Source organism: Hippopotamus amphibius, chromosome 15 (genome assembly GCF_030028045.1).
Source record: "Hippopotamus amphibius kiboko isolate mHipAmp2 chromosome 15, mHipAmp2.hap2, whole genome shotgun sequence".
NCBI lineage: Eukaryota > Metazoa > Chordata > Mammalia > Artiodactyla > Hippopotamidae > Hippopotamus > Hippopotamus amphibius.
This window is the reverse complement of record NC_080200.1, coordinates 43,763,390-43,791,207: the sequence shown is the minus strand read 5'-3', so window position 1 is coordinate 43,791,207 and position 27,818 is coordinate 43,763,390. Positions and strand designations below refer to the sequence as shown.

Below are 27,818 nucleotides of genomic sequence, written 5' to 3'. Positions count from 1 at the left end.
AGAAGGGCATTCCACGCATTTGGCCAAACTCTTTTACAGTGGAAGCACATTCTTTCTAGAAGAGTCAGATCACTTAAAATATGGACCAGAGACACATTACTAGGTCAGCTTGCAGAAAGAACATACATCAGCTCCAACAGTTATACCCATTCGCATAAGTGAAGAAGCATGATGCAAAATTGTAGAGGATGAAAGCTCAGAGTTCTTTTTCCCATCTTCTTCCTCCCTTCCAACGTCTCTGTGCTCTGGGGGCCTCAGGGCTTCAGCATCCCTCTTTCTCTGCTTGGTGAGGAACTCATTTCCACAAAGATATTGGGGGTTCAGTAGATTAGCTTTACCAGGATATGTCATTTAGAGGAGGAACCTGGACAAGAAAGATAACGTAAATAAATCTAAAGGTGCTATTTTGCTGTTAGGTGGGGGGGATGAGCGAGTCTTTCAAATGCCAGGGTTTAGTCTTTCTACCAGAGGGCTCTGCTCAGGAAACTTTCCTGTAGGCAGGCCACCCCGTGGCTAGAGCAATGTGGTACTTTCTGAACATTAACTTACATGAAGCTTTGCATTTTACTAATAAAGCAGCAGCAAAATGACTGCACTTCACACAATTTGACAGGAACCAGAAAGGAATGCCTCTGTGTTCAGGCTTCCAGCTTGGAAGATGGGAGGGAGGCCGACAGGCCTCTGCCAGCTTCGTGGGCCACTGCGCTAACAGAGGACTCTGGTGTTTGATGCTGACAGCAGCCACAGGTTTTGAAAGTCCTCGGGCAGAGTCGGGTTCACAAGGCCTGGCCATTGATGCTGCTGTCCGTGTGGGTGGATGTGGCCAAGGAGCCCGAGGTCGTGGTTCAATAAACGTTAATTGATGGGCATTAAAACAATCGATGACCCTGGGGCATGCCACCTTGTGTGCCAGAGACTTTAATCTGCAAAATGGAGGAAACCACACCGAATTGCTCTTGGATGTTATGAAAAATGATTGTAAAGTGGTTTTTAGATGCTTAAGCGCTTTGAACGATAGTGTCCAAAGAAAACAGCCCCGGCCGCAGAGAGCAGAGCGTCCCTGTGGCCCTGAGCAGTGTGCAGCAGCAGTGTCAAATGGCATCTTTCCTGGAGTCCAGCCAATGGTTAAAAGGGAGGAACTAGAATAATATATTCCTGGGGGCTCAACCCCCTTCCTGGTTATGAAATTTGAAAGTGGCTTAAGCTGAAGGAAATTATTTTGGATTAGTCCTTATCACCTGATTTCCACCCTGGAGTGAACTGACTTCATTTTATAAGGTTCTAAAAGTCTTGCTCCCACAGGCTGTGCATTAGAGGTAGGGAGGACGTGAGCAGAGGATTTTTTTTTGTGCATGTGTAATGAACAATTTAACAACTGGAAAATCTGGGAACCTGTAGTATTTATTTCCTGTACTCAGTTTTCTCTATGTGGGATAATTACTAAATCACTGAAGTCTGAGTTTTCACCCTATCCTGAAGATGTTAAAGAGATTTCATTTATTAGTAAGTGGTCCCGCAGCAGATTGGTGCTCTAATTTACCCATTGTTGGTCTGCAAATTGCATTGATTTCAGTTTGGGGCCATTTTCTCTTTTCATAGCTCAGCGGTGGCTGAAATATACTCAGCAGTATATTTATGATGACCACATGTCTGAGAATTTCTTGGGTCGAACAGATTTCGGATACAGCTCATATACCCTCTAGATGCACATGCATTTTTGTTGATCAGGTGACCCTCTGTGCCACCAGGCACTACAGTTAAGCCTGCAGACGGTTGTTGATGGAACCTGTATGCCCACCATTGCACACTTACCAAGCGCCTCCTTCGGGCAAGGCATTGTGTCTTGCGGGGACAAGTCTGCACTCGTGTGGGTGGCTCTTGAAGGATGAGTAAGAAGACATGGGTACCGAAGAGCTGCCTCAGAGAGGCCAATGCAGGGAATCCCAGCTTAGACGTGGGATGCAGTAGACACATTTAGGGAACAGTGAGAAAAATCTCCTGGCTTGAATGGGGGGATTTTGTAGAGGAGGAGTTTGGAAAGGTCTTTCTTTTTTGAAATTTGCTCCCCCCTTGGCTGCCAAGATGACACCATGTCTCAGTTCTGTACCTGCATTGTGGACCTTCCTGGTCTCTTTTCATGTCTCCCTTTTTCCACTTGCTCCACAAATATTAGTTTCCCGGGTTCTTCCTTTGGCCCTTTTTTTCTGTAAACACTCTCTGGGCAGCCATCCACTCGCCTGGGTGGGATGTTCATCTCGACGTGGGTAACACCTAAATGTCTATCTCCAACTCCAGCCTTTGTCTGAGTGGCAGGCCCCGAGTTCCATTTGCCCATTGGCACCTCTGCCTGAGTAACACTGTGTCTATCTGCCTCATCCTTTCCTTCAGAACAGTTCCATTCTGAGCTCTGCTGGACCAAGTGTAGAGGGGGAGTCAAGGAGGATGGAAGTTTGAGTTCGAAGAACCCATTCTGCATGCAGAAGAAAGTAGAAAGTAGAAGACTAGTCAAAAAGAGATTTTCAAGGATTTTGAAAGTAGAGAATCCCGGGTGATGATAAGATCTAGGGTTTTTCTCCTCAAAGGGTGGTCTATAGACTAGTGACATCAGCGTCTCCTGGGAGATTTTAGAAATGAGGAGGCGTAGTGCTCTATCCCTTAGACCTACTGAATCAGAATCTGCATTTGAACAAGATTCTCAAGTGAACTGTATGCACAGTTCTGAGACGCTTTGGCCTAGGGTGTACGCGTGAGAGTGAATCCATGAAGTTCAGTGGAGGTGAAATTCATAAAATAATGGCAGTCAGGGAACCAAGAGGCTACAATGTTGAATGAATGGATAATGCACAGGGACACAAACGGTTCAGTACGAATGCGATGATGTGGGTGGAGAGGAAGAATGTGAGCTGACTGCCAACCTCCTCAATGCACTCATTATGCCCTAGGAGTGAGGGAGGGTCCTTGCATCAGATGACAGTAATTCACATAGGATTTTTTGACATCTTGGTTCTTTGAGAGCAGAGCCTCTGATTAGGATTTTTCCCCTTTAAGTTCTGTGCCTCAGCTTTTTAAAAAATATAGCAGATCCTTAAATAATGATACATTGACCTAACGAGCAGTGGGAGTAAACAGATTAAGCCTTTTGATCTATTTACATTGTTTTTGAAGCAACCCTGGAGCTAACTTTAACAATCTGGTATCCAGTATCACTTTTTCCCCCCTCCTTTGATTCTACTTTCCTGACAGTTAATTAAACATGTGTTTGCTAGGGAAAACTTCTTCATTTCTTTTTCTCTCTCCTGATAAGCATAAGACACCTTGGAAATCTTTTATATATTAGAGAACTGATATTGGTGCTCTATCCTAGGGCATGAGTTTGGTCTTTAGGGAGGTGCCTTGCTTGGTAGACAAATCAGCACTGATGAGGAAGGTACTGATTTGGAGTCAGGAGACTTGAGTTCCAGTCAGAGCTCTGTTCTTACTATCCGTGCAACGTTGAGTGAATCAGGCAACCCTCATGGGCTTCAGTTTCTCGTCTACACAATACGCTGGTTGGACTGTATGAGCTCTAAATTCCCTTTGAGTTGTAACCTTCGGTGATTCTGTAATTCTTTTCAGCTGCTAAGAACGCCTGTGAGGTTAAAATAATGCATCTCCCTAAGACACGTGCCCAGGGGTCTCTCTTGTATTGTGGCCGATATATTTATTAAGCTCAGTGTCATTCTATCCGTGATTCAAAATCATGATAACATCTGCGACTAGAATGCTCTGCATAGTTCTGGTAACTTTCTTAAGAGAAATGCGTCTCCTCACATTAGTAGAATATTTTAGCCCTAAATGTTTTAAAAAAGAAATAAGAGTATCTTTTAATTGCCCGAGGGAATGAAACACTTTTCTTATGAAACGGACTTACAAAGATCAGTCTCTTCAAAATGTCGCATAATCCAACCTTGCGAAGACCACATTTCTTGAAATTTGAAGGCCTAACTGAATTCTCAATCCATAGACCTGAAGGGATACTTTCAGGATAATTAGAAGGGATGACTATTTTTCCTGGTAGTTAGTAAGCATATGAAACTCATTACTTGCATAGTTTCCAAAGGCTGTCTTAACATGGGTTCCAGAATGACTTAGATTGGTTCAGTATGATGGATCCCAAATGGGATTCAGAGCAAGTAGATGTTTTGGTGGGAGGCCCTATTCTTTAAAGTTGATATTTGAGATATACAAATGCCTTTAAAAATTATTGGTTTAAAAATTAAAAATAAATTTAGTTCAATGATAGAAAACAGGACTGGATTGGACAAAACATGAATGTTGACCTTATGATTATGTATTTTCATACGTTCTTATAGCAGCCACTGTGGAAAGTTTTCCACAATTTTCCAGACTTGGGATTTCATTTAGGGAATTAGTAAAGAAAACTTTTTATTATGGGAAATTTTAAATACATACAAAATTGGAGAGCACAGTATGTGAAACTCCGTGTCCTTGTCACTCAGCTTCAGTAATTAACCAACTCCATCTAATTTTATCTCTATCCTTTTTCCCATCCTTACCCCTAGGCCTTGGTAATTTTGAAGCAAACCCAAGGCATCCTCATTTCAACTTAAGTGTTTTAATATGTATTTAAAACATGTTTGTTATTTTGTTAAAGTAAAATTTATATACAGTGAAATCCATAGCTCTTAAGTGTGCAATTTGATCACCTCTAATAAATGTGTATGTCCATGCAGCTACCACTCCTGTTAAGATATAGATTTGTATGACTGCATACAGTTTCCTCAAATCCCTTTCCAATCAGTTTCTACCCCCATAAGCAACCACTCTCTTTCCTCCCCATCTTTAATGACGTATAATTGGCAAATCAAGTTATATAAACTTAAGGTGTACAACATAATGATTTGATATATGTATATATCGTGAAGTGATTACTACAATAAGGTTAGTTAACACAAATCAACTCATATAGTTACCTCTTTTATTTTTATTTTCTGGTGGTGAGAACATTTTAAGATTTACTCTCTTATAAATTACATGTATACAATACAGTATTGCTAACTATAGTCACCACGCTGTACATCAGATCCCCAGCACTTATTCATCTTATAACTGCATGTTTTTACCCTTTTACCAACATCTCCCCATTCCTCCCACTCTCCAGCCTCTGGCAACCACCATTCAACTCTTTTTCTATGAATTTGACTTTTTTAGATTCCACACAAGTGAGATCATATAGTATTTGTCTTTCTCTGTATGGCTTATTTTACTTAGCATAACACCCTTCAGATTTATCCATGTTGTCACAAATGGCAGGGTTTCTATTCTGTTTATCTATCTATCTATCTATCTATCTATCTATCATCATTATTATCTATCATCTATCTATCTATCTATCCATCTATCATCTGTCTGTCTCTCTCACATTTTCTTTAATCATTCATCTGCCAGTGGACACAGTTGTTTCCACATCCTGGCTATTGTGAATAATGCCGCAATGAACATGGAGTGCAGTTATCGCTTCCAGATACTGATTTCAGTTCCTTCGAATATATACCAAGAATTGGGATTAATAGGTTTAATAGGCCTTTTTTTTAATAGATGGGACAAGGGCAACTTTAGCTGAGTCAGAAATTCTGATTCACTTGATCTGAGCTGCTGGTTTAAATATTTACTTAACAGTTAGCGTGTTGCCACGTGTGCCCTCTCCTATTTTCGTCTTCCATCTTCTGCCCTCTCATTCTATATCTAGGTGTGGCTTCTGTCCTCCCTCTTCTTGAAGCACATTGTTAGTCTTCTCTTTTACAGACCCTGGTTGGTCCTTCCAGCCTGCGCAGTGAACTTGTAGAGCTCCCCAGCTATTAGCCAGTTAGAAACTAGAGCACAAAGCTGTTTCCCAATATTAGCTGGCTGAACACATGTGCTGGGTGGACAGATGCCATCACTAGGCAAGCCTGGTTTGCATCCCTGCTTAAGAACTGCCTCACCCAACACTTTCTGGAGTTTTGACCCTATCCACCGATCAAGATCTCTTCTTTCTGTTTAGAATGTTAGTCAGAGTCTGTCTCATAGAATAATGACAGTGCCCATCTATGAAAGTTTTGTAAGGACTAAACACAGTAGAACTTAAATTCTATTCAACTCAGCTCCTAGAATATAGGAGATGTTCAATATCATAGTTATTATCTGGAATTAAAGAGAACTGCTTGATTTTGTTCCATCTAGCATTTTGTAAACCTGTTTAACCATGGTAGTGCTATTTTTAGAGCCATCTGTTAAATTTTAAGGAATGCTGCTGCTCTATGGAATCCAGCTTGGGAAACTGAATTAAGAATTGAAGAAAATTAAGCTGCAGACTGTTCACAGGGAGTGAATAAATCAGTGCTGCTTGAACTAGGAGTTGGGCTTCTGGATCTTAGCTCAGTCCTCACCACACCTTGAAACTGCTTGAGGACACAAGACAGAAATGAAAAACAGTCATCCTTATACAAAGCCTGGATTTTTGTTCATCTCTTCCTTGTAATCACATCTCCAGGTGACTCAAAAAATTCAAGCAGAGCTACCCGAAGTTCTCGGGGTCAGCTTTCAAGGATGTCATCAAGTTGGATAAATTAGAATTTACATGCTCTTTCTGATGTTGGCCTTTTAGAAATAGTGAGGCCAGAAATTGTCCTCCTGTGTTCCCCTGCCTCCATCTCCCTCTGGCTTGGTCACCCCGCTCCCTGTCTTGGGGCTGCCCCATCGCCCAACGGAGTGTGCAGGGCACCTGCTCCCTCACCGGCCCTTCCCCCTTGGGTTTGGTGTGCGTGTTTACCCCCCTAGACATTGTGCCTGACAGGAACACAGACCGCTGGGAAGTGAGGCCAGGGAGTGTTCAGAGCAGTCTGTGGCAGTCGGGTCCCCAAGCTTTCCCTCTGGTTGGGCATTGGTGGGACATCAAGGCCAAGGACAGACATTGCTCACTTGATCATCTGAAAGCCAGGGACCATCATGTCATTAGGTATGTGCATTTCTCAACTAAGCCTTCAAGAGTGATAGGTGATGAGAAGCATCCTTATATGATGTGTGTGTGTGTGACACATTCAAAGGGCACAGGTATCAGATGACCGAATTCCCTGCATGAGCAGTGGGAGAATTTAAAAAAGTCATTCTCGTGCTTCTGCTCCACACCCACTAATTCCAGGAGTCCAGTTCCGCGGAGTTCTCTTCCACCTCGTTTCTTGGGGCGGCTCTCCTGGCTGAGGTTGGCGCGTGTAAACGGATGCTGTCCGCCAGCACCGCAGTACCTGCGCGTAGCCTGCCCTGCTGTTCCCGTTGTTAGAAGGGCAGCCAGTTGCGGTAGCATGGGAGATGCATAAGGGGTCAGAACTTGACTTAATAATCTTCCCAGGGCTGCTTTTGTTTAATGACCATTTTGCTTTAGGTGATGAGAGAGAGAGAGAGAAAAATCTGCCTCTGTTTGCAGGCAGCCACACTTTAGGCTAGTAGATCTGAGTTAATTTCCCAGTCTAGGGCATTACTTCAGGGGCAGAGCTGAGCCCGGGGTGGAGAAAGTCATCTGGGCAACTTAAGGCCCACCCCACCCCCAAAGACGTCTGCCAGACGATATGGTGATTCTTTGGCCAAGCACAGGGCTGGACCCTGGCTCTCTCCCAGGTCTGCTGCCTGACTGTTGGTAAGCCACTTCCCCTTTGCATTTCCTCGGAGTTCACTAGGATAAGGATGAACTTATCAACTTTTCAACTTCACTTTTTTCAAGGCTGAAATAAGTCAGCAGGTGACCAAGTGTGAATTCCATGAAGGCAAGCCCAGTATAGAAGAGCAGACATTGGGGCGTCTGCCAGCAAGAGTGAGAACCTCTCTTCATGTTGAAGAATGTGATGTCACTGGATTTAGGGAAGTTCCTGCTGTTACCCTATATTGTGGATTTTTTGTTTTTATAATTTTAATTATTTATTTATTTTATTGGCTGTGTTGGGTCTTTTTTTTTTTTTTTTTTGCTGTGCGCGGGCTTTCTTTAGTTGTGGTAAGTGGGGGCTCCTCTTCATTGTGGTGCGCGGGCTCCTCACTGCCGTGGCTTCTTTTGTTGCGGAGCACGGGCTCTAGGCGCGTGGGCTTCAGTAGTTGCAGCACATGGGCTCAATAGTTGTGGTGCACAGGCTTAGTTGCTCTGTGGCATGTGGGATCTTCCCGGAGCCGGGATTGAACCCGTGCCCCCTGCATTGGCAGGCGGATTCTTAACCACTGCGCCACCTAGGAAGCCCTCTATGTTGAAGATTTTTAATTTTAGGATTCAAAAGAAAATTGAATGAAAACAGATAGTATCTATATTTTTATTGTATGGAGGTCATGTGTGCAGTGTTCATCAAATGCATAATATCTGTTAACCTTCGGCCTCCCATGCAGCACACCCAGGACACCATCCACCATCTCCAGTGGCCTATGAGGGCAGGACAGGGTTCATTTTCAGGGTCTTATTACTAATCATTCAAGATGAAGCTGCCATAGTTTCTGCTGTGATAGGGAGAGGCAGGTCCTGAATCATCTTTCCTCTTATCTGCCTGCCATCAAAGTGTCCCTGTCCCTGACCTCCCCTTTAACTGAAGGAGACATTAAGGATCATGTCTTTTCAAAAGACTCTTGAGAAAACGCTGCCCAACACCCTCTGCTTTCCCCATCTGCACTGGGAACCACTGGTTTGTGGTGAGAAAGATAGAACCACCTTACGGTATGCTTGAGTACGTGTGAATCCCACAAGCCAAGCCCTAGGACAGCCTCGCCTTGCACTTAACTTTGGTAGCTTTCTCCCGCCAGCCTCCATCAGAGAGCTTTACAGGCTTTCTCAGATATCCAGACGACCCTGGGAGCGAGATTACTGCCAGGTTATCCACTCTCACTTTACAAGAACAGCTGAGGCATGTAGCATTCTCTGCTGACTTGTTTGGAACACAACCATTGAGAAGTTTCACCTGTGAATTTGTCTCCCCAGAGAGAAATGAGAAAGACTCTGGTCACTGTCACGGATGGGAGCCATGTCAGAAATAGCGACTCTTTATGCTCCGTTAAAAAAGAACTAGGTTTCTTTTTTTAAAAAATTGAAGTATAGCTGAAGTACCTTATTATATGTTACCAGTGTACAATATGATTTTTAAAGGTTATACTCCATTTACAGTTATTATAAAATATCGGCTATATTCCCCACATTGCACATGATATCCTTGTAGCTTATTTTATACCTGATCGCTGGTACCTCTTACTCCCCTACCCCTCTAGTGCTTCTCCCTCCATCCCTTTCCACACTGGCAACCACTGCTTTATTCTCTATACCTGTGAGTCTCCTTTGGAATAGAACTAATTTTCTATTCCGCTTTCCCCGTGATAGAGAATTAAAAAGAAGCCACACTAACAAACAGACACAGCTGACAGGTGCTATCAGAAAGGCCAAAGGCAAAAATGGCTTTCTTTTACTCAAAATAGCTGCCACTGGCCAGCTCCGGAGGACAAAGCCCAGGGAACTGAGACGAAATGATGGGAGAGCATGCTTCCTTGTTCTGGCAGACTCCCCAGGATGAGTGGAAGATGGTGGATGATTTCTATCCTGTTTGAACGATAGACACTCGATTTGATGCACAGCACAAATCATTATCCCCCTGGAGCTGGTCCCTCGTGGGGGTCGATTTCACCAGCTGCCTTGTGGAGAGTCCATCTACGTGCCCACGGGGAGGGGTGGTGCTGTTTGGTGGAGACTGTAAACTCCTAGGGCTCGTGAACTTGTTGTCTTGACTCTGTTCAGCATCGAGCAGGGCCGTGACTGCATTTAGGAATTTAATTAAGACTTATGGCCAGCGATAGTAAGGAAGGGCTTTCTGGCTAGCCGTGAGGCTTCATACCGGAACAGATCGGTCAGAGGAGGGAATCCTATTGTCTTCCATTAGTAACAACAGCATGACCTGTGGGCCAGGACGTTGAGGTCCAAGTGTTGTTCTGACCATAGACAGGGAGACAGACCAGATGACCTCTTCCCCTCAGCCTGGAGGTCCAATGGAAAGGATTCCAAAGACAACTGAATACTCTGGATGTATTTTTTCTCCCTCATTTTTTTTTTTCAATTTGCACTTCCAATTTTCAGTGTCTATAATGTGCCAACGGGCTTTCCTCCCATTAAAAAACACGTGTGGATGTGAGCATGTTCTCCTTGAGAAAAGACGGTCTCTGGGGTTTTGCTTCTGGCTTGAGGTCCTATGAGGTAGGTGTTATGAAACCTCCCCCGCAGTGGGCTGGGGTGCGAGTGAACCTCGGTGGGGGCCCGCAGCTCTCCTGCTAATTTTGGCAGGAGAGGGAGACGCTCAGCTACTTTGAGAGGAAAGAAGATAAATTCTGCGAGTCACTTGCAACCCAAGATAAGATGAGTTTTGAGACCCAGGCGTGTGCTCAGAGCCTACCCATTCTCTTCTCCCATTAAACCTGTTAGGACAAAAGTAATCCAAGTTCATGTTTTTCAGCCAGATCACTGTTCTTCCCATCCTGGGTCGTAGAGCGGGCGGCTCAGGGGGCATATCAAGGAGGAAGGAAGAGCCAGAGCCAGACAGGGGGTGGGTCCAGTGCTTTGGGTGGCCAATGGCAGCATGGTGGCCTGGGGTTAGGATTTCGAGAAGAGGAGGGAGAGAGGTGGGCAGGTGATGTTCAGCAGCTGGTACTTCACAGTCCAAGTGGGGGCTGTCTTGGGCTCCCTCGGAACAAGCAATACAGACGGAACACCTGTCACTTACAGACGGCAGGGAGGTGGCGGGAGAGCCACGTCTTTAGGTTCTCAAAGTCAGGCGTGCATTGGAACAGGGCTTTTCAAAGGCATCTTATGTTTCCCATAGTCCACGATCCTGTGATTCTTCCCTCTGCAGCAGGATGGTTTTTATATCATGATCAAGGAGAAGGTTGATCTTTTGAAAAAATAGTTTTTGTTGTGGCCCGAGGATTAAGTTACACAGCTAAAGTCCACTCATTAAAACTCATTAACTCATCAGCATGCATACTTTCTCAAGCCACGATGACTTCATGGCCTACGTGACAATTTCGTATTCCTTTGGAAAATTGAATTAGCATAGCCGAATCAGCAGAAAATTACCTTTGACTAGTAGATGTTATTTATTTCTACACCATTCTGCTTTGCCTAAAAAAATAATGGCTCTGAGATTTAAGCTTGATGGCTAAGAGTAAGAGCCAATGTCTACCATTTGCTTTCACAGTCCCAAGAACTGTTTTAGATGTTTTACATGCACCCATTCATGTAATCCCCAGAAGAACTCTATGAGATGAGTAGATACTAAACACCCATTTAGTCAATAAGGAAATTGAAGATTAGAGAGATCAAGTAACATGTTAGGGCTAGGATTAGACTTTGGGTCTAGCAGCTGACTGAGGGTCTCCTGTGAACTGTACTCTTCCATCCTCCGCCTCTCCCAGATGGTCAGTGGCATTGACCAGCTGCACCCATCATATTTGGGTGGAATTAAGGACATGACACTGTGGAAGAGAGCTGTTTGGGATATGAAGGCATGAACAGAGAGCCTTAGTTTCCATTAAGTGTAAAGTGGGTCAATAAGATACGTTGTAACGGCAAGTAGTTCACTTATTTTCTGAACACTGCTATTAGGAATTAGAAGCTTAGCAGGATTCCTAGGTTTATAATTCTCTGTCTCTAGACAATAATAACAAAAGCTAACAGTGAGTGCTGACTTTTGTGTATTTTACATCTATTAATTCACTTAAATATGACAGCAACCCCTGGAGATAGCTGCTACTGTTTTCCTCATTTTCTAGATGGGGAAAACTGAGACCCAGGGTGGTGCAGAAACACAGCCAGGAAGTGGTGGAGCAGGGTAGCAAGCCCAGGCTCTTTAAGCATTGTTCTAGCCTGCAGCAGCACTTGGCTTTGGCAGTTCTGAAGTATTGGCTCCTGTGATGCGAATAGGACTTACTGTCCTTCAGGGTAGGATGAGGCCAAGAAGACGTGAATGTCGAGCCATGTTTTCTGTGAATGTCTGTGTACTTGAATCAGGTGGCTCTACTCCTCCGGGGTCTCTTTCTAGGGATGGGGCAGAAATGCCCCTCACGGTGTGTCGCCGTGGTTGTCTGTGGGATGCCCAATTCCAGAAGAAGGCTGGAATTTTGGGGTACTCTTACACAGAATCTCTAAGCTGCTAAGTGTTTCAAGAGTGTATTTGTTCATTTCATGTTCAGTGAACACTGCGGTGGGTTTAAATGTGGTATCAGAACTTGCCAAATGGTGCTTCTAGAAGGAAACAAGGCTCAGAAAGATTAAGTGACTTCTCCAATTTCGCATGAAGCTGTACATTTCCAAGCGCAAGGGCTATCTTGCTTGAGCCAGGACTCAACGGAAATAAACCAACGGTCTGTTTCCATTCTTGTCCTTGGAGCTTGGCAGGGACTGGAGGTGGGGAGGGCTCAGAGGCACTGGAACTACTCAGAACACAAATTGGAAAGAGAGACTGAGATGCTGTTGCGGGTAGACGAGGACAGAAACGCTGGGTGGGCAGGCATGGCGGCACCCACTCCTCTTGGCACCCTTAGCCCTCTACTAGGTGGTCAGTAGTATTTGAATATGAATGAACGGACCCCTACTGTGCTTTAAGGCATGCTCCACCTTCAGAGCGTGGAGAGATCACAGGGCCCATGAACATGGAGAAGACCTCAGGGGGAGACTGGCCTCGAGCTGGCTTGAGGTAGAGAGCAGAGGTGGGAAGGAGGGCACGTGGGCAAAGGCCCCTATATGGGCAAAGGCTGATGCACGTGGAATACTTAACCTGGCCCACAGGTACAATTTTCTTGACTTCGGTAATATGTTGTCTGCTCTCCAAATTCCCAAGTCCGGGAAGGGTTTTCCTGACTAAGCAGTGCCAGGAAGATCGTGGCATGGTTCTTGTTAGCTACTCTGCTGCACACCTCTGCCACTGCTTACAGGCCTCGAGTCTAACGTAACCATTTGGGTTTGCCCACGTTATTCCTGCATGTGAGTCATCTGGTGTCTGGGCTCACCCACCTGGGCTTTCCTTTGCAGGTTAACATGTTTGTTGAAGGATTCCACGACGCCATCCTCCTCTACGTCCTGGCTTTACATGAAGTACTCAGAGCTGGTTACAGTAAGAAGGATGGAGGGAAAATTATCCAGCAGACTTGGAACAGAACATTTGAAGGTGAGGTTTCAGTCTACAAGGCAACAACGCTTGGCAGCTGATCAAGCTGCTTCTTTCCCGGTTCTGTTTTCCTCTCTTACCACTGTGGGACCTTGCCCGTGTCTTACTTTTCTCAGCTGCAAAAGAAGGATAATGAGATCAACCCACTTCACAGGCTTGTTGTGAAAATTATATGAGATAAAGCTTGTGAAAGTGCTTTGAAGGAGTCCCACTGAAATAGGAAGTGCCTTGTCTCCTTCTGATTACTAGGTGACGGCTCTAGGCTTCTTAAAATTAAATCACAAGCCTCATTCACAACACATAATCAGTTTGTGAAGAGTTCTGTGATCAGTTTTAAAATAATCCTGGATATACATTCCTCTGTTCAAAACTGGGAAGTCTGAGATGATGAACAGGTCCAATTGAGCTCTCTGCTTTTATTTTATTTTTAAAATGGTGAATCCTAGCCGTTGCTTTCTTAAGAACAGAGAAGTAGAAGAAGAACAACAAAAAAATAGTTCATCATCTCATCACTCAAGCAATCTCCGTTGACATTTAAAGGCTGTACAAGAATGAGACTATTCTTGGCTGGAAAATTTAAACACTACAAAAATGTACAAAATGAAAAGTGAAAGTTTTCCCTTCCCACCCTCGTCCCCTCTCCCCAATGCAATCGCTATTAACCATTTCCTATGATTCAGCCTAAAAATATTTTGTGCCTTCTGCCAGCACATATGCATTTGTATATCTTATCTAAAAAATTTACGCAAAAGGGCCATGCTGTGAATTCCTCATCTTAGCTTGTTCACTTGTATGTCAAGTAGAAGAATTTTCCATATGAGTGCTTATAGATTCAGCACATTTTTAAATGATGCTTCTATATTTTCCCACTGTTTGGCTGTACAAGAATTTCTTTAACCAGTCTCCTACTGATGGACACTTCAGTTGTTTACAGCTTTTGCTATTATGCAAAATGCTATCATGATCTCACACCTCTTGATGAATTTTTGTGAGTACATCCAAGAGGGAACATTCTTAGTTGGGGCCTGGGTCCAAAAGTATGTTGGTGCCTTTTAAAGTGCATTAGATCTTGCCAGATATCTTCCAGAAAGGTCTACGAGTTCATATTCTTGTGAACAGCGTGCGGGGTGCCCGTTTCCTCTCACCTCACTATCAGTTAAAAAAAAAAAAAATGAACATGAGATTCAATATGAGAATGGTCCAGCTGCTGAGCCCTGCGGATGTCAACTTCATACTCACTCATTCATTCATTCATCAGATATTCTTGAGCACTTACTACACCAGGCACTGGTCAAGGTGCTGAGGATGCAGCAGTGAGTTAAAGACATGCTCTGCAATCTGCCGAGCTTCCGCAGTAGTGAGGGGACCTGGAGATAAAGGAATAAACACACCATTTCAGGGACTATAAGGTAAAGCAGCCTAGGGAGATAGAAAGTGATGGGGGGGTGTGGTAGGTCTGCTAATTTAAATAGAGTTGTCAGGGAAGGTTTCTCTGATGAGTGTCAGTTGAGTAGAGACCTCAGGGAAGTGAAAGAAATTATGTAGATGTTTAGGAGAGAATATTCCAGAGGCAGCAGCAAACCCAGAGACCCTGAGTGTATTTGGCGGGAGAGTGCTGAGTGCCCCGAAAGAGCAAGGAAACCTGTGTGGCCGAAGCAGTCAGTATGTGAGCTGCAGTGTGATGGGAGCCAGAGTCAGAGAGGTAGTGGGGCCACATCCTGTGAGCCTGGAAGCTGCACTGAGGACTTTGGGTTCCTCCCTGAGTGAGATGGAAAGCTCCCAGAGGGTGTCGAGGGACAGGATCTGTCTTGTGTCTTTAAAACGGGGCCTTCTGGGGGCTGTGTGGAAAATAAACTGTAGTATGCTGATGGTGTCATCTGAGGACCACGGACATACAGGTCACTGACCAGTGGTCAGGAAACCCACATCCTAGCCACTGGCTGTGACCTCAGTCCTTTGGGCTTCTTCTTGGTCACGAGTACTAAGGGGGTTGGATTAGCTGATGACTGACAAAGGCCCTTTCAGTTCTGCATCATGCCGACTCGTCCTTTGAGCCCTTTCATGCACTGGGGTTATACCTGTATGTATTTACCAAGACTAGATTTGGGGCACATACTTTTTCTCTTTTCTCTTGGGACTCCCATCCACTGCACTGCCTCGACTTGCCCTCAGTTATTAGAAAGGGTAGGACGGTACAGAGGGGTCAAGTTCCAGTGAGAATTGTCTGGGCAGCAGCTCTGGTGACAATTGGTGGATTTCATTTCTCCTTGCTGGTTTTAGTGGATGCCGTATCTTACTCAAAACTAGAGTGACATCCACTTTAACTTTGGACAGATAGGACAGGAACGAATAAAAATAAGCCTCCAGGATTATCCTGCTCAACCTCTGACTGCTTCAGCTGAGGAGCTGGAATCAAATAGGATAAGTCAGGGGGCATATTAGGACAGAGTCAAGTTTCCCAGAAGCTGTGCTCAATACACTGCGAGTCCGGCGTGTGTGGACACCACCTTGGTAGGCCACATCCCATTCCTAGCTATTCCTCACTACATGGTATGGTCATTTGCTCTTGGTCTTCTGAGGGGGGTTATTAAGGGAAAGGCAGGTGCCCACAATGGCTGTAATTCAGTTTTGTTTGGAGGGCATGGACTAAATTTTCCTGTAGGCCAACCTGATGCTTCCACTCTAGGGCCGGGTCTACACAGGCAGTACGAGATGAGTTAAAAAACAATCAGCTGTATGGTTCAGTCTAAACTTAGAGTCTCATTTGTCCAAATGTAAAGATAGTTGAAGCCAAGGTAAGTTTTGACCTTGAATTGTTTCTTTCTAGAGCCCATTTTATTTGCTCAACAATGATCAACCTGAGGGTAACCTCCAAAAGAATAAAAAAAATCTCTAACCATTCTAAAATTAAAAACAATTTAAATTTTAATGGTCGCTTACAGTGACCATTAAGTTGTCAAGGAAAAAACTCTGGATGTTATTTGACAAATTTGGATTTTATTACCATGAAACCTATGACCGACTCTCAAGGCTTTCAATGAATGGCCTGGGAAGATGCTGAATTTCCTCTCTGTGTGAGAGGTCAGAGTGACAAGGTAAATAGGACCGAAATAGGACTTTGGCTTGGACCTTGAGCTCCTCTACCGACCAATAGAAATGAGGGTGGAACGTCTCATTACTTATGTACAGGAAAATTCTGCTGTCAGCTTGACAATCTCACCTTATGTACAATACTCTCAGGTGAAGTCTCACTTGCTAATTGGCTACCCTGAGGGTTCACACCCCATTTCTTGGCAGAATTGTAATAGCTTAAAGTGTAATGAGGTCTTGGATTACTAGGGCCGCCTTGTCTTATAAAATACTCTGTGAAACACTTAGCAGAACATACCATCATAAACACCTCTGAACAGAATGGCAGATGGTTTTGGACAGCCAGTATGTTTGGAGATAAATATATATATATATTTTAAATGACATTTATTACTTAAAAGTTGTATAGACTGTCAAGGATAAGTGAGCTTGAGATAGGTGTGTCCTTTGTAACCAGTCTATATTAAGAACACAAAAAAAATCAAGATGAATAGTAGCTCCATTCTGTTTCTGGCAAAGCAGACCGAAGTCTGGAAAAATCAGTGGGCCTTCAAACTGCAACCCAGAGGAGAGTAAACTCAAATACTTGCCCTCTCCAAACCACACCAGAGAATGGAACTTTCCCTTGGGATCCCTTTTCCCAGACATCCATTTTACTTCCGGAGAGAACCAAATCAATAGCGGTGCCAATTAAGAATTACACTCAACTCTACCACAGCTTAAAATGAAAGAAAACAAGTAATTAGAATGTGGCTGATATATATATCCTTGTAGTTAATGAAAATTACAATATAGACATATTTAATAGCAACTAATAATACATACATATTTGCTTTTATTGATTAGCTGCTGTAAGCCACCATCGCTAGCCCAAATCCTTCGTGTGGCACTCAAGGCCCTCCATGCTCTGGTCCCCCTGTCCCAGCTGTTCCAGCCTTACATCTCACTGTTCCCCTCCATACACATGGGCCACCTCCTCCAAAACCTCACCATCCCTTTGGTTCCTTTCAGCTTTTGGGCCTTTGTAAGTACTATCAAGTCTGCCTTTCTGCCTAGAACACTTCCACACCCTGCTGGCTGCTTGTCTGCATCAGAGGCTTCACCAATATTCCTGTAAAAGACCTGCTCTTTTATTGAGTTCTCACAGAGTCTCCAACTAGATGTGCGAGCTCCTCCTCTGAGTGGTGTGGGCACAGTCAGAGATCCCCTCCCAGATTCCAGGCATAACGAGCGAGCGATAATAGTAATAACAAAAGAAGAAAACCACTGACTTCACTTAAACCCATGTTGAAAGTGCTTTACCTGTTTTAGCTCACTTAATCTTTTCAACAGCCTCTTGGCAGGGAGGTACTGTTATGCCTCTTTCACAGCCCTGGAGACTGAGGCTCACAGGGCTGAATCCTCACCCAAGGTCACAGAACTAGGAAGTATGAAAGCTGGAATTCAGAGGCAGGCAGTTGGATTTCAGTGCCAACAAGATAAATCCCTAGTCCAGACTGCCTCTCTCTCGAGCAGAGACTGTGTCCAGTTCACCTTCGCCTCTGCTGCAGCATTAAATTCAGCCCCTAGTAATCACTGGATAAACAATGAATGATTTATTGTCTCTATATGAGATGATGAGTGTTAACTCATCTCACAGCATCTGTAAGGCAAATCTTTATGCTGTACGCTTGAAACTCACACAGTGAAATAGGTCAGTTACATCTCAGTTAAACTGGAAAACAAAAAACAAAAGCCCCCAAACAATGAATGAATGAACACCAGTGGGATAAGACTAGCTCTTCTTTGCTCTTGGCTCCCGTGACCTGTGAAGCAGGCCCCCTGCTCTCCTGTGTGTCCAAGGAGTCTGTAGACAAGCACATTCACTGAGTCCTGGGCCTGGAATGGGTTTTCTTTTATAATGTTTGTCCAGTGAGAACGTGAACCCATGACAAATATAGGAATGTACTACAACTCCACTTCTCACTTTGCATTTTTTAAAAAAGTTAATACAAAACTCTGGGATAAGCATACTGCTTTCAGGATTAGCCTTAATCTTTTTTTTTTTTTTCTTTAACATATTCCCCAAAGAAGGTCATTTGTTTCTTTTTCTTTTTAGATGGAGAAATGTTAAGAATTTAGGAATGCAGACACAGATGAAATTACAATGTCTTTCCAAATGCCAACAAAAATGCTCCGAGTCTGATGAGATTCCCTGTGGCATGAATTTGTTTAAAAAATCCTGTCAATTCATTTTCTTGTTTTTGTTGGCAGACAGAGGTATTTTAAGTAACCAACCGGAGTTCTTTGCATCACATCCTCTAGGTATTGCCGGGCAGGTGTCCATAGATGCCAGTGGAGACCGGTACGGGGATTTCTCCGTGATTGCCATGACTGACGTGGAAGCGGGCACCCAGGAGGTAAGCAAACACATCCTCTGCCCCAGCTGCTTGTTGAGATTCCAAGGAATGCATTTGTCCTGGTGTCCAAATAGCTGGTCCCAAAGCAGCCTCCAAATAAAAATGAGATGAACACCAGTATTTTCCAAGGGAGGGTTTCCTTCTGGTTGAGGGCATCAGGGAAGACTTTAGGAAATGGTTCCATGTTTATCCTAAGTGGGGAAATCCTACCTTTCAAGTGGCCAAGAATCACATCTCAATCCTAAGATGTAGGACAGCATCATCAGATGAGAGATGTAAAGTGAAATTGTGTATTTACTTCCTCTCTTAAAATTTGAAAAAAAATTTTTTTTTTTTTGGTGGGAGGTGGTTACAAACTGGGCATGCATCAGTATTTCCAAAGATGATGGAGTTTCAGGATAGCATCATGAAGAGAAAAGGGTGCCCTGGACATAAAGATGAGTCTCTGACACTTCCTGGTGTGCGAGCTCTCTGCCTCTGCTTCCTTCGGCTGTTACGAGGAAATCGTAGTATCTTCCTTGCTGATCTCACATAATTGTGAGCACCACATAGAATGGAACCTAGAAGAGTACTACTGAATGTTACATGATAAATGTATAAAGATTGTATGAATATGCAGTGTTTCAGGTCAAATAATGCAGCTCCCTCTCTGCGTCTCTGGTGGGTCTCACCCACAGTTGAGGCTCCTGTCACACTTCATGTGACCTGGCATAAAGGCTTCGCTGTTTTTCTCTTAATCCACACGAACTTGGCCTTTGTGGGAGTGGTGGAGCCAGCAGGACCCACACTTGCTGCATTTACTGCATGATTTCTTACCCTTGGATGGTCTGGGTCTCATGTATATTCGAGTCTCCCCTTCTATAAAAGGTGCATAGTAATAGTCTCCGGCAGATGGGGTTGTGGTGAGGATTCAGGAGTGCATGTGTGTAAAGTACTTGGAACATGCTCAGTACATGCCAGTGATTGTTAGAGTCTGGTGATTATCTGGGACTCTTCTCACCATGACATGAAATGGCCTATGAGAGCTTACTGGCCTCCTTCAGGAGAGAGAGGGGAGGTGTGTGACAGGCCGCTCAGGAGCAGGGTGCCAGTGCCCAGACAAAAGGGAAATGGATCCTGAGAACCCGGGTGTGAAGGTACTTCTAGATCAGGGCCCAGGTAGCTGATGCAACAGTTATTTAAAGCAGAAACTGAGGGTGAACCTTGAACTGAGCCATAAAATGATATTGATTTTTTCAGGGGCCACAGGAACTAAGTGAAAAGGGGTTCAGTTTGGAAATGGGGTGCGAACAGGGTAAATTCATCAGAGAGGAGAATGTAACCCTCGAAGTCAGGATGGGGAGTAGTCTTCCAAGCAGTGGAGGGTGAAGTGGGACCTTCCTTCCTAAAGATGCTCTTTAATGCTTGAATTATATGCAAAGCTAATTGGGTGGCATGAGGCCTGCTTAGCCTGGGTGTAGGTTGGGTCCTGACCTCACTCATCCCTGAAAGTAACTTGGGCCTGACAGATGGCTGACTGCACGCCGGTGGGAAGAGTCGCAGCCTCTCCCGTGAGCAAGGGAAAAGCCATGCCTTCCGAGGTTACTGCTTTCTGTATAACCACCTTCCCTGCCATGGGGAGCCTTTTCTCCCTAAATTACGCTCACCTTAAGAGTGCTGTTGGCGTCTGCAAATCTTGACTTACAGAGTCCTCAGAAACACACCATTGTCGTCAGTGTGAAGCTAGGGGAGCCCACTCTGTGCCTCCTTTGGAAACAGATAACTTTGACCTTTCAGTTTGTATATATACATTTTTTTGCTTTTATATAGGTTATTGGTGATTACTTTGGAAAAGAAGGTCGTTTCGAAATGCGGCCAAATGTCAAATATCCTTGGGGACCTTTAAAACTGAGAATAGATGAAACCAGAATGGTGGAGCACACAAACAGCTCTCCTTGCAAACCATGTAAGTTTAGAGACTTAATTCGCTCTGTTTCATCATCTGTGGTACCAGGATAACACAGGGGTCATTCAGGGGCTCATGTTCTGAAAGCATAGATTTCTGTTTCTGATGTGGTAAAAAACCCTTGGGGACAATTCACAAACTGGCATCCGCCTTCATCAGAGGCTTCTAGGTCCTTCTTCCCTTCCATCCTTTTCCAAAATGGTAGAAGACCTCTCCTTATTTTTACATCTCTTACTATAATCTCTTGGTATTTGAGGTTTACACTTTTAGGGAAAATTAAAATACCAAATACTAATTGTCACTCACTTATTCATCTCTTGTTTCAAAGTTTGTATTTTTCCTCTTACCCCTCAGAACCAAATAGTGCCCCTCAGACACCTAAACATTTACAAATTGGCAAATAAGTACTGTTCTTTTATCAGGAGCTTACACGTAGGAAAATGGTTGGAAATCATTGCTTTAGAAAGACTCTTTGATAAGCTATTGAGGGAGAGCAAAGTGAGTATTAACCTTTCAGGGGGGTTGTTCACTTTAGGCTAATGCATGTGTGCTCCTTGTATTTTGGGAACAGTATTCAAACGGCGAGGTTTTTGTGTATGTGCAATAATTGTGGGAAGGCATGAGGCAGAAATGTGTAAGAACACAGTCTCTGGAGTTATTGGGCCCAGACGTGAAATCCCACCACTGTCACTCACTGGTTTTGTGACCCCTTCATTTCTTTAAGCCTCAGTGTTCTCAAATGTAAAATGAAAGAAATGTACCCAACTCTTAGGACTGTTTTGAGGATTAAATATGATAATGTATTAAAGACTGTGTCCTAAATGCTTTCTACACATGCTAGCTATTTATCATTTTTATATAATATCTGGGACACTACTGAACTTGATGGTTTCAAATTGTTACATTTTCACAAAGCTATATAAGACATTTTGACATGAACCTCTGGCTTCGGTGAGAGAACATCTAAAAACAGAACATTAACCCAATGAATTTTTCACCAAATCTTCCAGCACTTGGAAGTGTCACCATCCATCTGTGAAAATGAGAAGAGCCAGCTCAGTCCCATGGTCTGCGTGGTTGTCTTCTCTGACTGTAAACTCAAAAGAGTGTGGATAGATCTGAAAACTTCAGTTTCCAATTTTCCTCGGATCTTTCTTAAACCTACTTATTTCCATCCACTGTGCTCACTTTTTTTTTTTGTAACAGTTTGTTCATCTAGTATATTCTTAAGTGCTTTTTAAGCTTTGCACTTGGTAAAAAACCCCAAAACCCAAACCCGAACCACAACCCCTCCCCCCACCACAGCAACAACAACAAAGAACAGGATCCCCTAGAAAATATTTCTCAAAAAGAAGGGAGAATTGGAAAATTTGCCTCAAGTGGGAAACGGAGAACCACCTTCCAGTGAATGAAAGTTTTCAGTGAATGAAAAGTCAGAATGAGTCATTTCTAGCTATTTCTCAAAATGAACTCAGATTATCTACGTTTCTTTTTCAAGCAGGTGGCCTAGAAGAATCAGCGGTGACAGGAATTGTTGTGGGGGCCTTACTAGGAGCTGGTTTGCTAATGGCCTTCTACTTTTTCAGGTTAGGACCGCTTTATAAAGCTTTAAAGTTCACTCTCCTCAGTTGCCTCTGTCACTTGCCTTCGCACGATCTTCCTTGTGACTTGTCCATATCTTGCTCTTACCCCAAAAGCATGGTAGTGAAAAGAACTGAGCCATTCCTTTGGTGTGGTGCTGGTTTGGTGGTCATTGGGTTAGCATACTAGCCAGTGGGTCAGGATTTCTATTGCATCCACCCGTGGGCCATAGAGCCACTGCTGTCCTTTGCTCGCAAATATTCTGATCCAGATTCCTACCACCCACCACATGCACAAGTGGAGAGGGAATCTGGACAAAGGGGAAATCACCTCCCCCAGTCTCAGGCTTCCTCCAATTCAGGAAAAGGTGCGGGGCTCGCCTGAAAAGGAGGAAGTGGCTCTGAGCAGTCCATGTTCTCAGGAGGTCTGTGCTCTGTATTTGAGAACCCACATGCTTCGTGACCACTGTGGGTAAACCCCAGGTCTTGTAAAGTTGTAATATTTATGTGTGCTCAAGATATTGATAGTTTTGCATCTTGAAGGCTGTCCATTCCTTTGTAATCTTTGGTGGTTGGGTTTGTGGTTTATTCTTAAGTCACTGGACCATGATTTTTTCATTTCTGCATGGAAATGTAACTCTGGATGTGTGTGACGTTGGTGGGGACAATTGTACTCCTGTACACTTCATCTGATCTTTATCTAGGGTCTATCCTGGGAAATGGGGAGAGTTCTGTGGCAGAATAGACAAGACTTATTAACCCACGAGGCGCCCAGGGAAGAACGGGAAGGCTTGTTTTACGGCTTCTGGGAAAGCAGGCCAATTTTCCTCCTTGAAAAAGGGCAGTACGCCTTGGGGCACACTACTTTAATCTTTGACCAGACTTTCATATTCTGTCACTTCTCATTTATCAACCCAAACCCAGATGTCCCTTGAGGGCATTCTTTGTAAGAGAAACCATAGTTTTATGCAGCCAAGTGAGGTTTTATGATTGCATTCACTTTCCCTTTACCCAGGAAGAAATACAGAATAACCATTGAGAGGCGAAACCAGCAAGAAGAAAGCCACACTGGAAAACACCGGGAGTTACGGGAAGATTCCATCCGATCCCATTTTTCGGTGGCTTAAAAGGAGGCCTATTCTTTTGGCTTGAGATTCTTTAAGGAGATAGATGGGATGAAAGACACCAATGGAACAGAAGGGGCGCTCTTGAAAAACCCATTTTTTTAAGCAGTTAGTCATTTCATTGTAAAATTTCTTTAGAAGCTCAGGAACTATCATTAATCACCATACACCTCCCAGCCTTTCATCTCATGACAAAAAATCTAAGAATATAATGTCCCTCTGTGTTAAATGCTCACACGGTTTCAAGGGCATATGATTAGATGTATGTTTTGAAGGTCTAATGTCTCCATATCTTGATGGCTTTGGGGGGCATTTTACAAAAGGCTATAAAATCTGTTTTTCTTAAATGAAAACACATTTCTTTACAGCTAGAATAAAATTATTTTTACAAGTAGAATATTCTTGGAATGAATTTAACCCCAGGAAGAAGAAGACGTAATGAAAAAATCTCAAGGTTAGAAATACAGCATTCCTTTCTCTGGCGCTGGTGGAAGATCTGAGGTTGAGGACCGCTCTGTCCGATGTACATATTCAGGCCCTGACTTCGTATCGGGAAAAAGAATTTCCCGCGTATCTCCTTCAGCGTCTCATAAAAGCTACTCTGGAAAGTTGTAACTATTAATAAGATAAGAGGATTTATTCAAGAAAAGCAAATCTAAAATGTTTCATTTTTTTAATATAAAAAAGCCCTGTTTCACACTAACATTTTATTTTTAAGTATTTTAATCTTATATTTTGCTATTAGAAAATGTGTCTATTTTTTCATTTCAAAGATTAAATTTCACTTATATTTTAAAAGCATGGGTAAAGTGTACAACAAATCAATAATGATGAAAGATGCCTCTCTTTTTCTCCCTGTTTTCTTCTTCCCCCGGCCGTAATCCAGTACAAGTTGCTGCTTTAATTACAGAGATCTAGCAATGTATTCAGATTATAGACTCTACAGGAATACATCAGTCTACCTGTTTTAAATGCCAGTTATTTAGGGATAGACTCCTTCCAGTTCTGGCCAAATGAGTATTAAGATCAAGGATGAAGTTTAGTAGGATTAAGTTGGCTTTTATTAAAGGGAAGCAGCCCTTTTTTCTCAAGAACTTGACACTAAACATAGAAATGATAAACATTTAATAAATGACATTTTACCAAAATTCACCGTGTGATTTTGGTTAAAAGAGGTAATCTAAATAGCTACTATATTCCCTTTTAGTAAACTCCACAGAGCTTTGCAGCCATCCACTAATAACCTATGTTATGGGGATGAGGTAGGGATATAAGGAATTTGGACAAGGTCAAATAAGTATTTACTGAATCTCTACTTTGCACCCAGTACTCTGAGCATAGGTTTAAACTCAGGTTGCCACGTTCATGTATAATTTGTGTAGAAAAGAGTCAGTGAGGGAAGAATGGGAAGTTGCAAGAGCAGTGTACCATCTTATGATGATGTCACGAGGGTTTTTGCTCAGCAATGTTTTGAGCATCTGGAAAATAGTTTTAAAAACTATCTTAATGTCTGTAAAAGACCATCTATAGGAGGAAAATAGGGCAGTGTAAGAAAATGGGGGAATACAGGAATTGGAGCAATTGCTAGGTAGTGATGGAGGCTGTGGTTCACACTGGTAGTGGTAGAGGTGGAGGCAGGGCAAGGGAGAGCCGCGTGTCCTGGAGGTGTCCATCACTCCTACTCCAGCCAGTCAAAGTGAACGGATTATTTCTGTGTGAGGCACATTTCCCCTCTATTGTTTAAAAATGGAATGCAGTAGCTGGAGAACATGATAAAAGAATGAACTCTGATCAACTGAAAGAACTGTGATGTATTCTCCATGCTGGGTGCAAAGGAAAAAGTGCTGAATTCAGAATAGGATGGAAAAAGAAGGCAAGAGAGGGCAGCTCCAAAAATTCTGACATAGGAGGAGAGTTTGGGAAGTAAAATCCAGGAAAGCCAAGCGTGTAACATCTCAGGACTCCTCAACGTGAGAACAGAGTGGAAGAGTTGCATCTGTCTTATTTTTGTGAATTGGGAGCTTATTTCTCTCTCATTTTTATTTTTCAGTGAGATTTTCCATATATTTTAGAGATGCTTATTTTCTATTATCTTGTGTTTGTAAAAAACATTTAAATTTTGAGCCTATGTACTTATTACAGGGAAAAAACACTCTACCTGGTTGCAGTCTTTGGGTAGAAACATTTCTAACCTTTCTAGCGTTTATATAGGGGCCGTTAACTCTAACATTTTTAAAGCAAATATCTTTTATTTCTTCTTCAGGTAGAGGAATAGTTCTAAACTTAGTAGTGTATTCCCATATAAAATCTTAAAAATTTTAAGGGAGAATTTAGTCTTTTGAAAATGGTAGAGCAAATCATGAGGTTTCTGATACGTGGATGCCATTCTCTTCCAATCTTAAAGCGATTCTAGGGTTCTTAAGATTGATTGCTTATTTACAGGTCTGTTGTCTCTCTTTTCTTCCTTGAAATTGGCATATAAGTTTCAAAACTTCATTAATATTTGAAAACTCCCTTAAGTTGGGAACCCTTTGCTAAAAGTGCAGGTGTTGGGCCCAAGGTTACCCTGGGTTAAGCCTTCTGGAGATTATAACTCGGGATTTAAGTTCCTAACTGCTAACATGTTTGACAACTAGTCATTCATAACTTCACCAGTAGCCACATATAATTTGGTAAAATAAATAGGACTTTAGTTCTTAAATCATTCTATAAATTATTATCCTGAAATCCAAGGTGTTCAGATTTCAAAAGGGATACTTTATCAGTATTTTCTCATCTGGCTAAACATAAGCTGACATTGATACAGGTCAAAATGAGTGTGTGCTTTTTGTGTATATACTCTTGGTGTTGGAAATAAGTGTAGGTTTTCAGGGTCATCCTCATCATCTTAGATTTTTTTCTTTTCTGGACTCAGAAATAAAAGCTTTCTCTAGATGATCCTTCCATCCAGGAAGAACTTTCCATGTAGAGTGTGTAGCTTTCCCCAGAAGGATCACAGGTGGCACGACGAAGTCCCTGTAAACACTACATGTCTCGGAAGAAGCAACAGCTTGTCCTTTCCTGAACCACTGACGTGGTTCCACAGGCTTTCGAGTGCTTCTTGATGCTTCAGAGGCTATGTTTAATGGAGCGAGGGGAGAAAGGTATGGGAAGTTAATGCCTCCTCTTCTCCTCTTTCTTCAATTCAAAGATTTTTGCTTTGGAATGTCAGTCACGGCTCCCTATTCACAGGCTCCTGGGATCGTTCCCTTATTCCAGGCACCTGTGCCCTTTGTGTCCCTAATTGCCCACTTTCCTTCGGGTTGCCCCTGATTTGGGGAGTGTGAGATTTGTCATTGACCATGAAATTCAGGCCATTGTATAGACCTTATACAGCCAGAGACAGGAAATCAGAGTAGGTCCAGTGGCCTCAGCACCTTCTTGTGAGTGAGCATAAAGTGGCAGTTTGTGGAAGTCTCTCGGGAGAGCAAATAGAAGATTATGCCATTGGTGTTAAAGGAGTGTTTATAAACGGAAAGGAATGCATACCTGTGTTTCTTGGGACACAAAGCGTTCAGATCCTCAGTGGATGCAGTCATAAAGCCAAACACCAACCAAGATCAGATCCTGCCATCTGCATTTCATGGGTTTTGTGTAGTTACGCCGTGTGGTTCAGTGCTTCATAAGGAAGCTGAAGGTGAGCTTACTTTCTTCCTCAGTGGAAAAAATGGAAACTACCTAATAACGCTTCAGGGGCAGTGTGGAAGCACAGAGAATGAGATGGTGCTGTTCAGAGGAATCTGTTTCTTTTTCACTTGATTTTTAAATCTACAGAATAATCTAGACTTTAGTTCCTCTTCAGCCAGAAGGTTGGGACACACCCAGCAAAAAGAATCAGGATCGAGCTCTTCCGAAAGAAACAGAAGAGGGTAGTGTTGCCAGCTGTCAGCATCTTTACCACCCCTCCCCCTCCCCTCCCCATCCATGTCCACCATGGCTCTAAAGATGCTTCAGTACTGTGCCCATGCAGGTAGCAGCTAGTGAGTAGGAACTCCATACTTCCTCAGGGGGAAAGACGACTGCGTGCTGGCTGTAGGAGTGCAGCTGGCTTTTGATCAGAACCCTTACCTAACTAGACCACGTGCACTTGGGGGCAGTTCAAGCCTCTGATGTGCATACACTCCAACAAACCTGGCTTTGGTTTTCAGCATGTGGAGCTCACAAATGTCTCTTGCAGGTGTGCCCCCATAGCTAGACTCTAGGATTAAAACGACTTTCAAAAGGTGCTGGATTGGAGTTTGTTCAAATTTCTCATTAACCACTAATGTTAATGCACACCAAAGGCAAAGCAGTTCTAAACCAGCGGATGCTGTTAATGGTTATATTTTAAACTACTTCAAACACAGTGAAAGGGTTTCAATGGTAGCTGAGTCTCAGAAGTAAAAATCCATATGTTATAATAGCTCTTTGCTGTGTCAGGTATGGGATGATTC

The 27,818-nt window shown here is 43.2% G+C and overlaps 1 protein-coding gene across 2 annotated transcripts in view; it reads left to right on the top strand.

Moving 5' to 3' along the window:
• Positions 1-23,743, top strand: part of NPR3 (natriuretic peptide receptor 3) — a 59,633-nt gene extending 35,890 nt beyond the window's left edge. Inside the window, exons 4-8 of one of the 2 annotated variants that reach the window (XM_057709544.1) lie at positions 13,073-13,208; positions 18,603-18,697; positions 20,507-20,642; positions 22,144-22,228; positions 23,238-23,743. In XM_057709544.1, the coding sequence (XP_057565527.1) occupies positions 13,073-13,208; positions 18,603-18,697; positions 20,507-20,642; positions 22,144-22,228; positions 23,238-23,349 (564 nt within the window). In that variant the 3' untranslated portion in view covers positions 23,350-23,743. Of the gene's footprint in view, positions 1-13,072; positions 13,209-18,602; positions 18,698-20,506; positions 20,643-22,140; positions 22,229-23,237 lie in introns of both variants that reach the window. The other variant, XM_057709543.1, reaches the window with a different exon arrangement.
• The last annotated feature ends 4,075 nt before the right edge of the window (positions 23,744-27,818 follow it).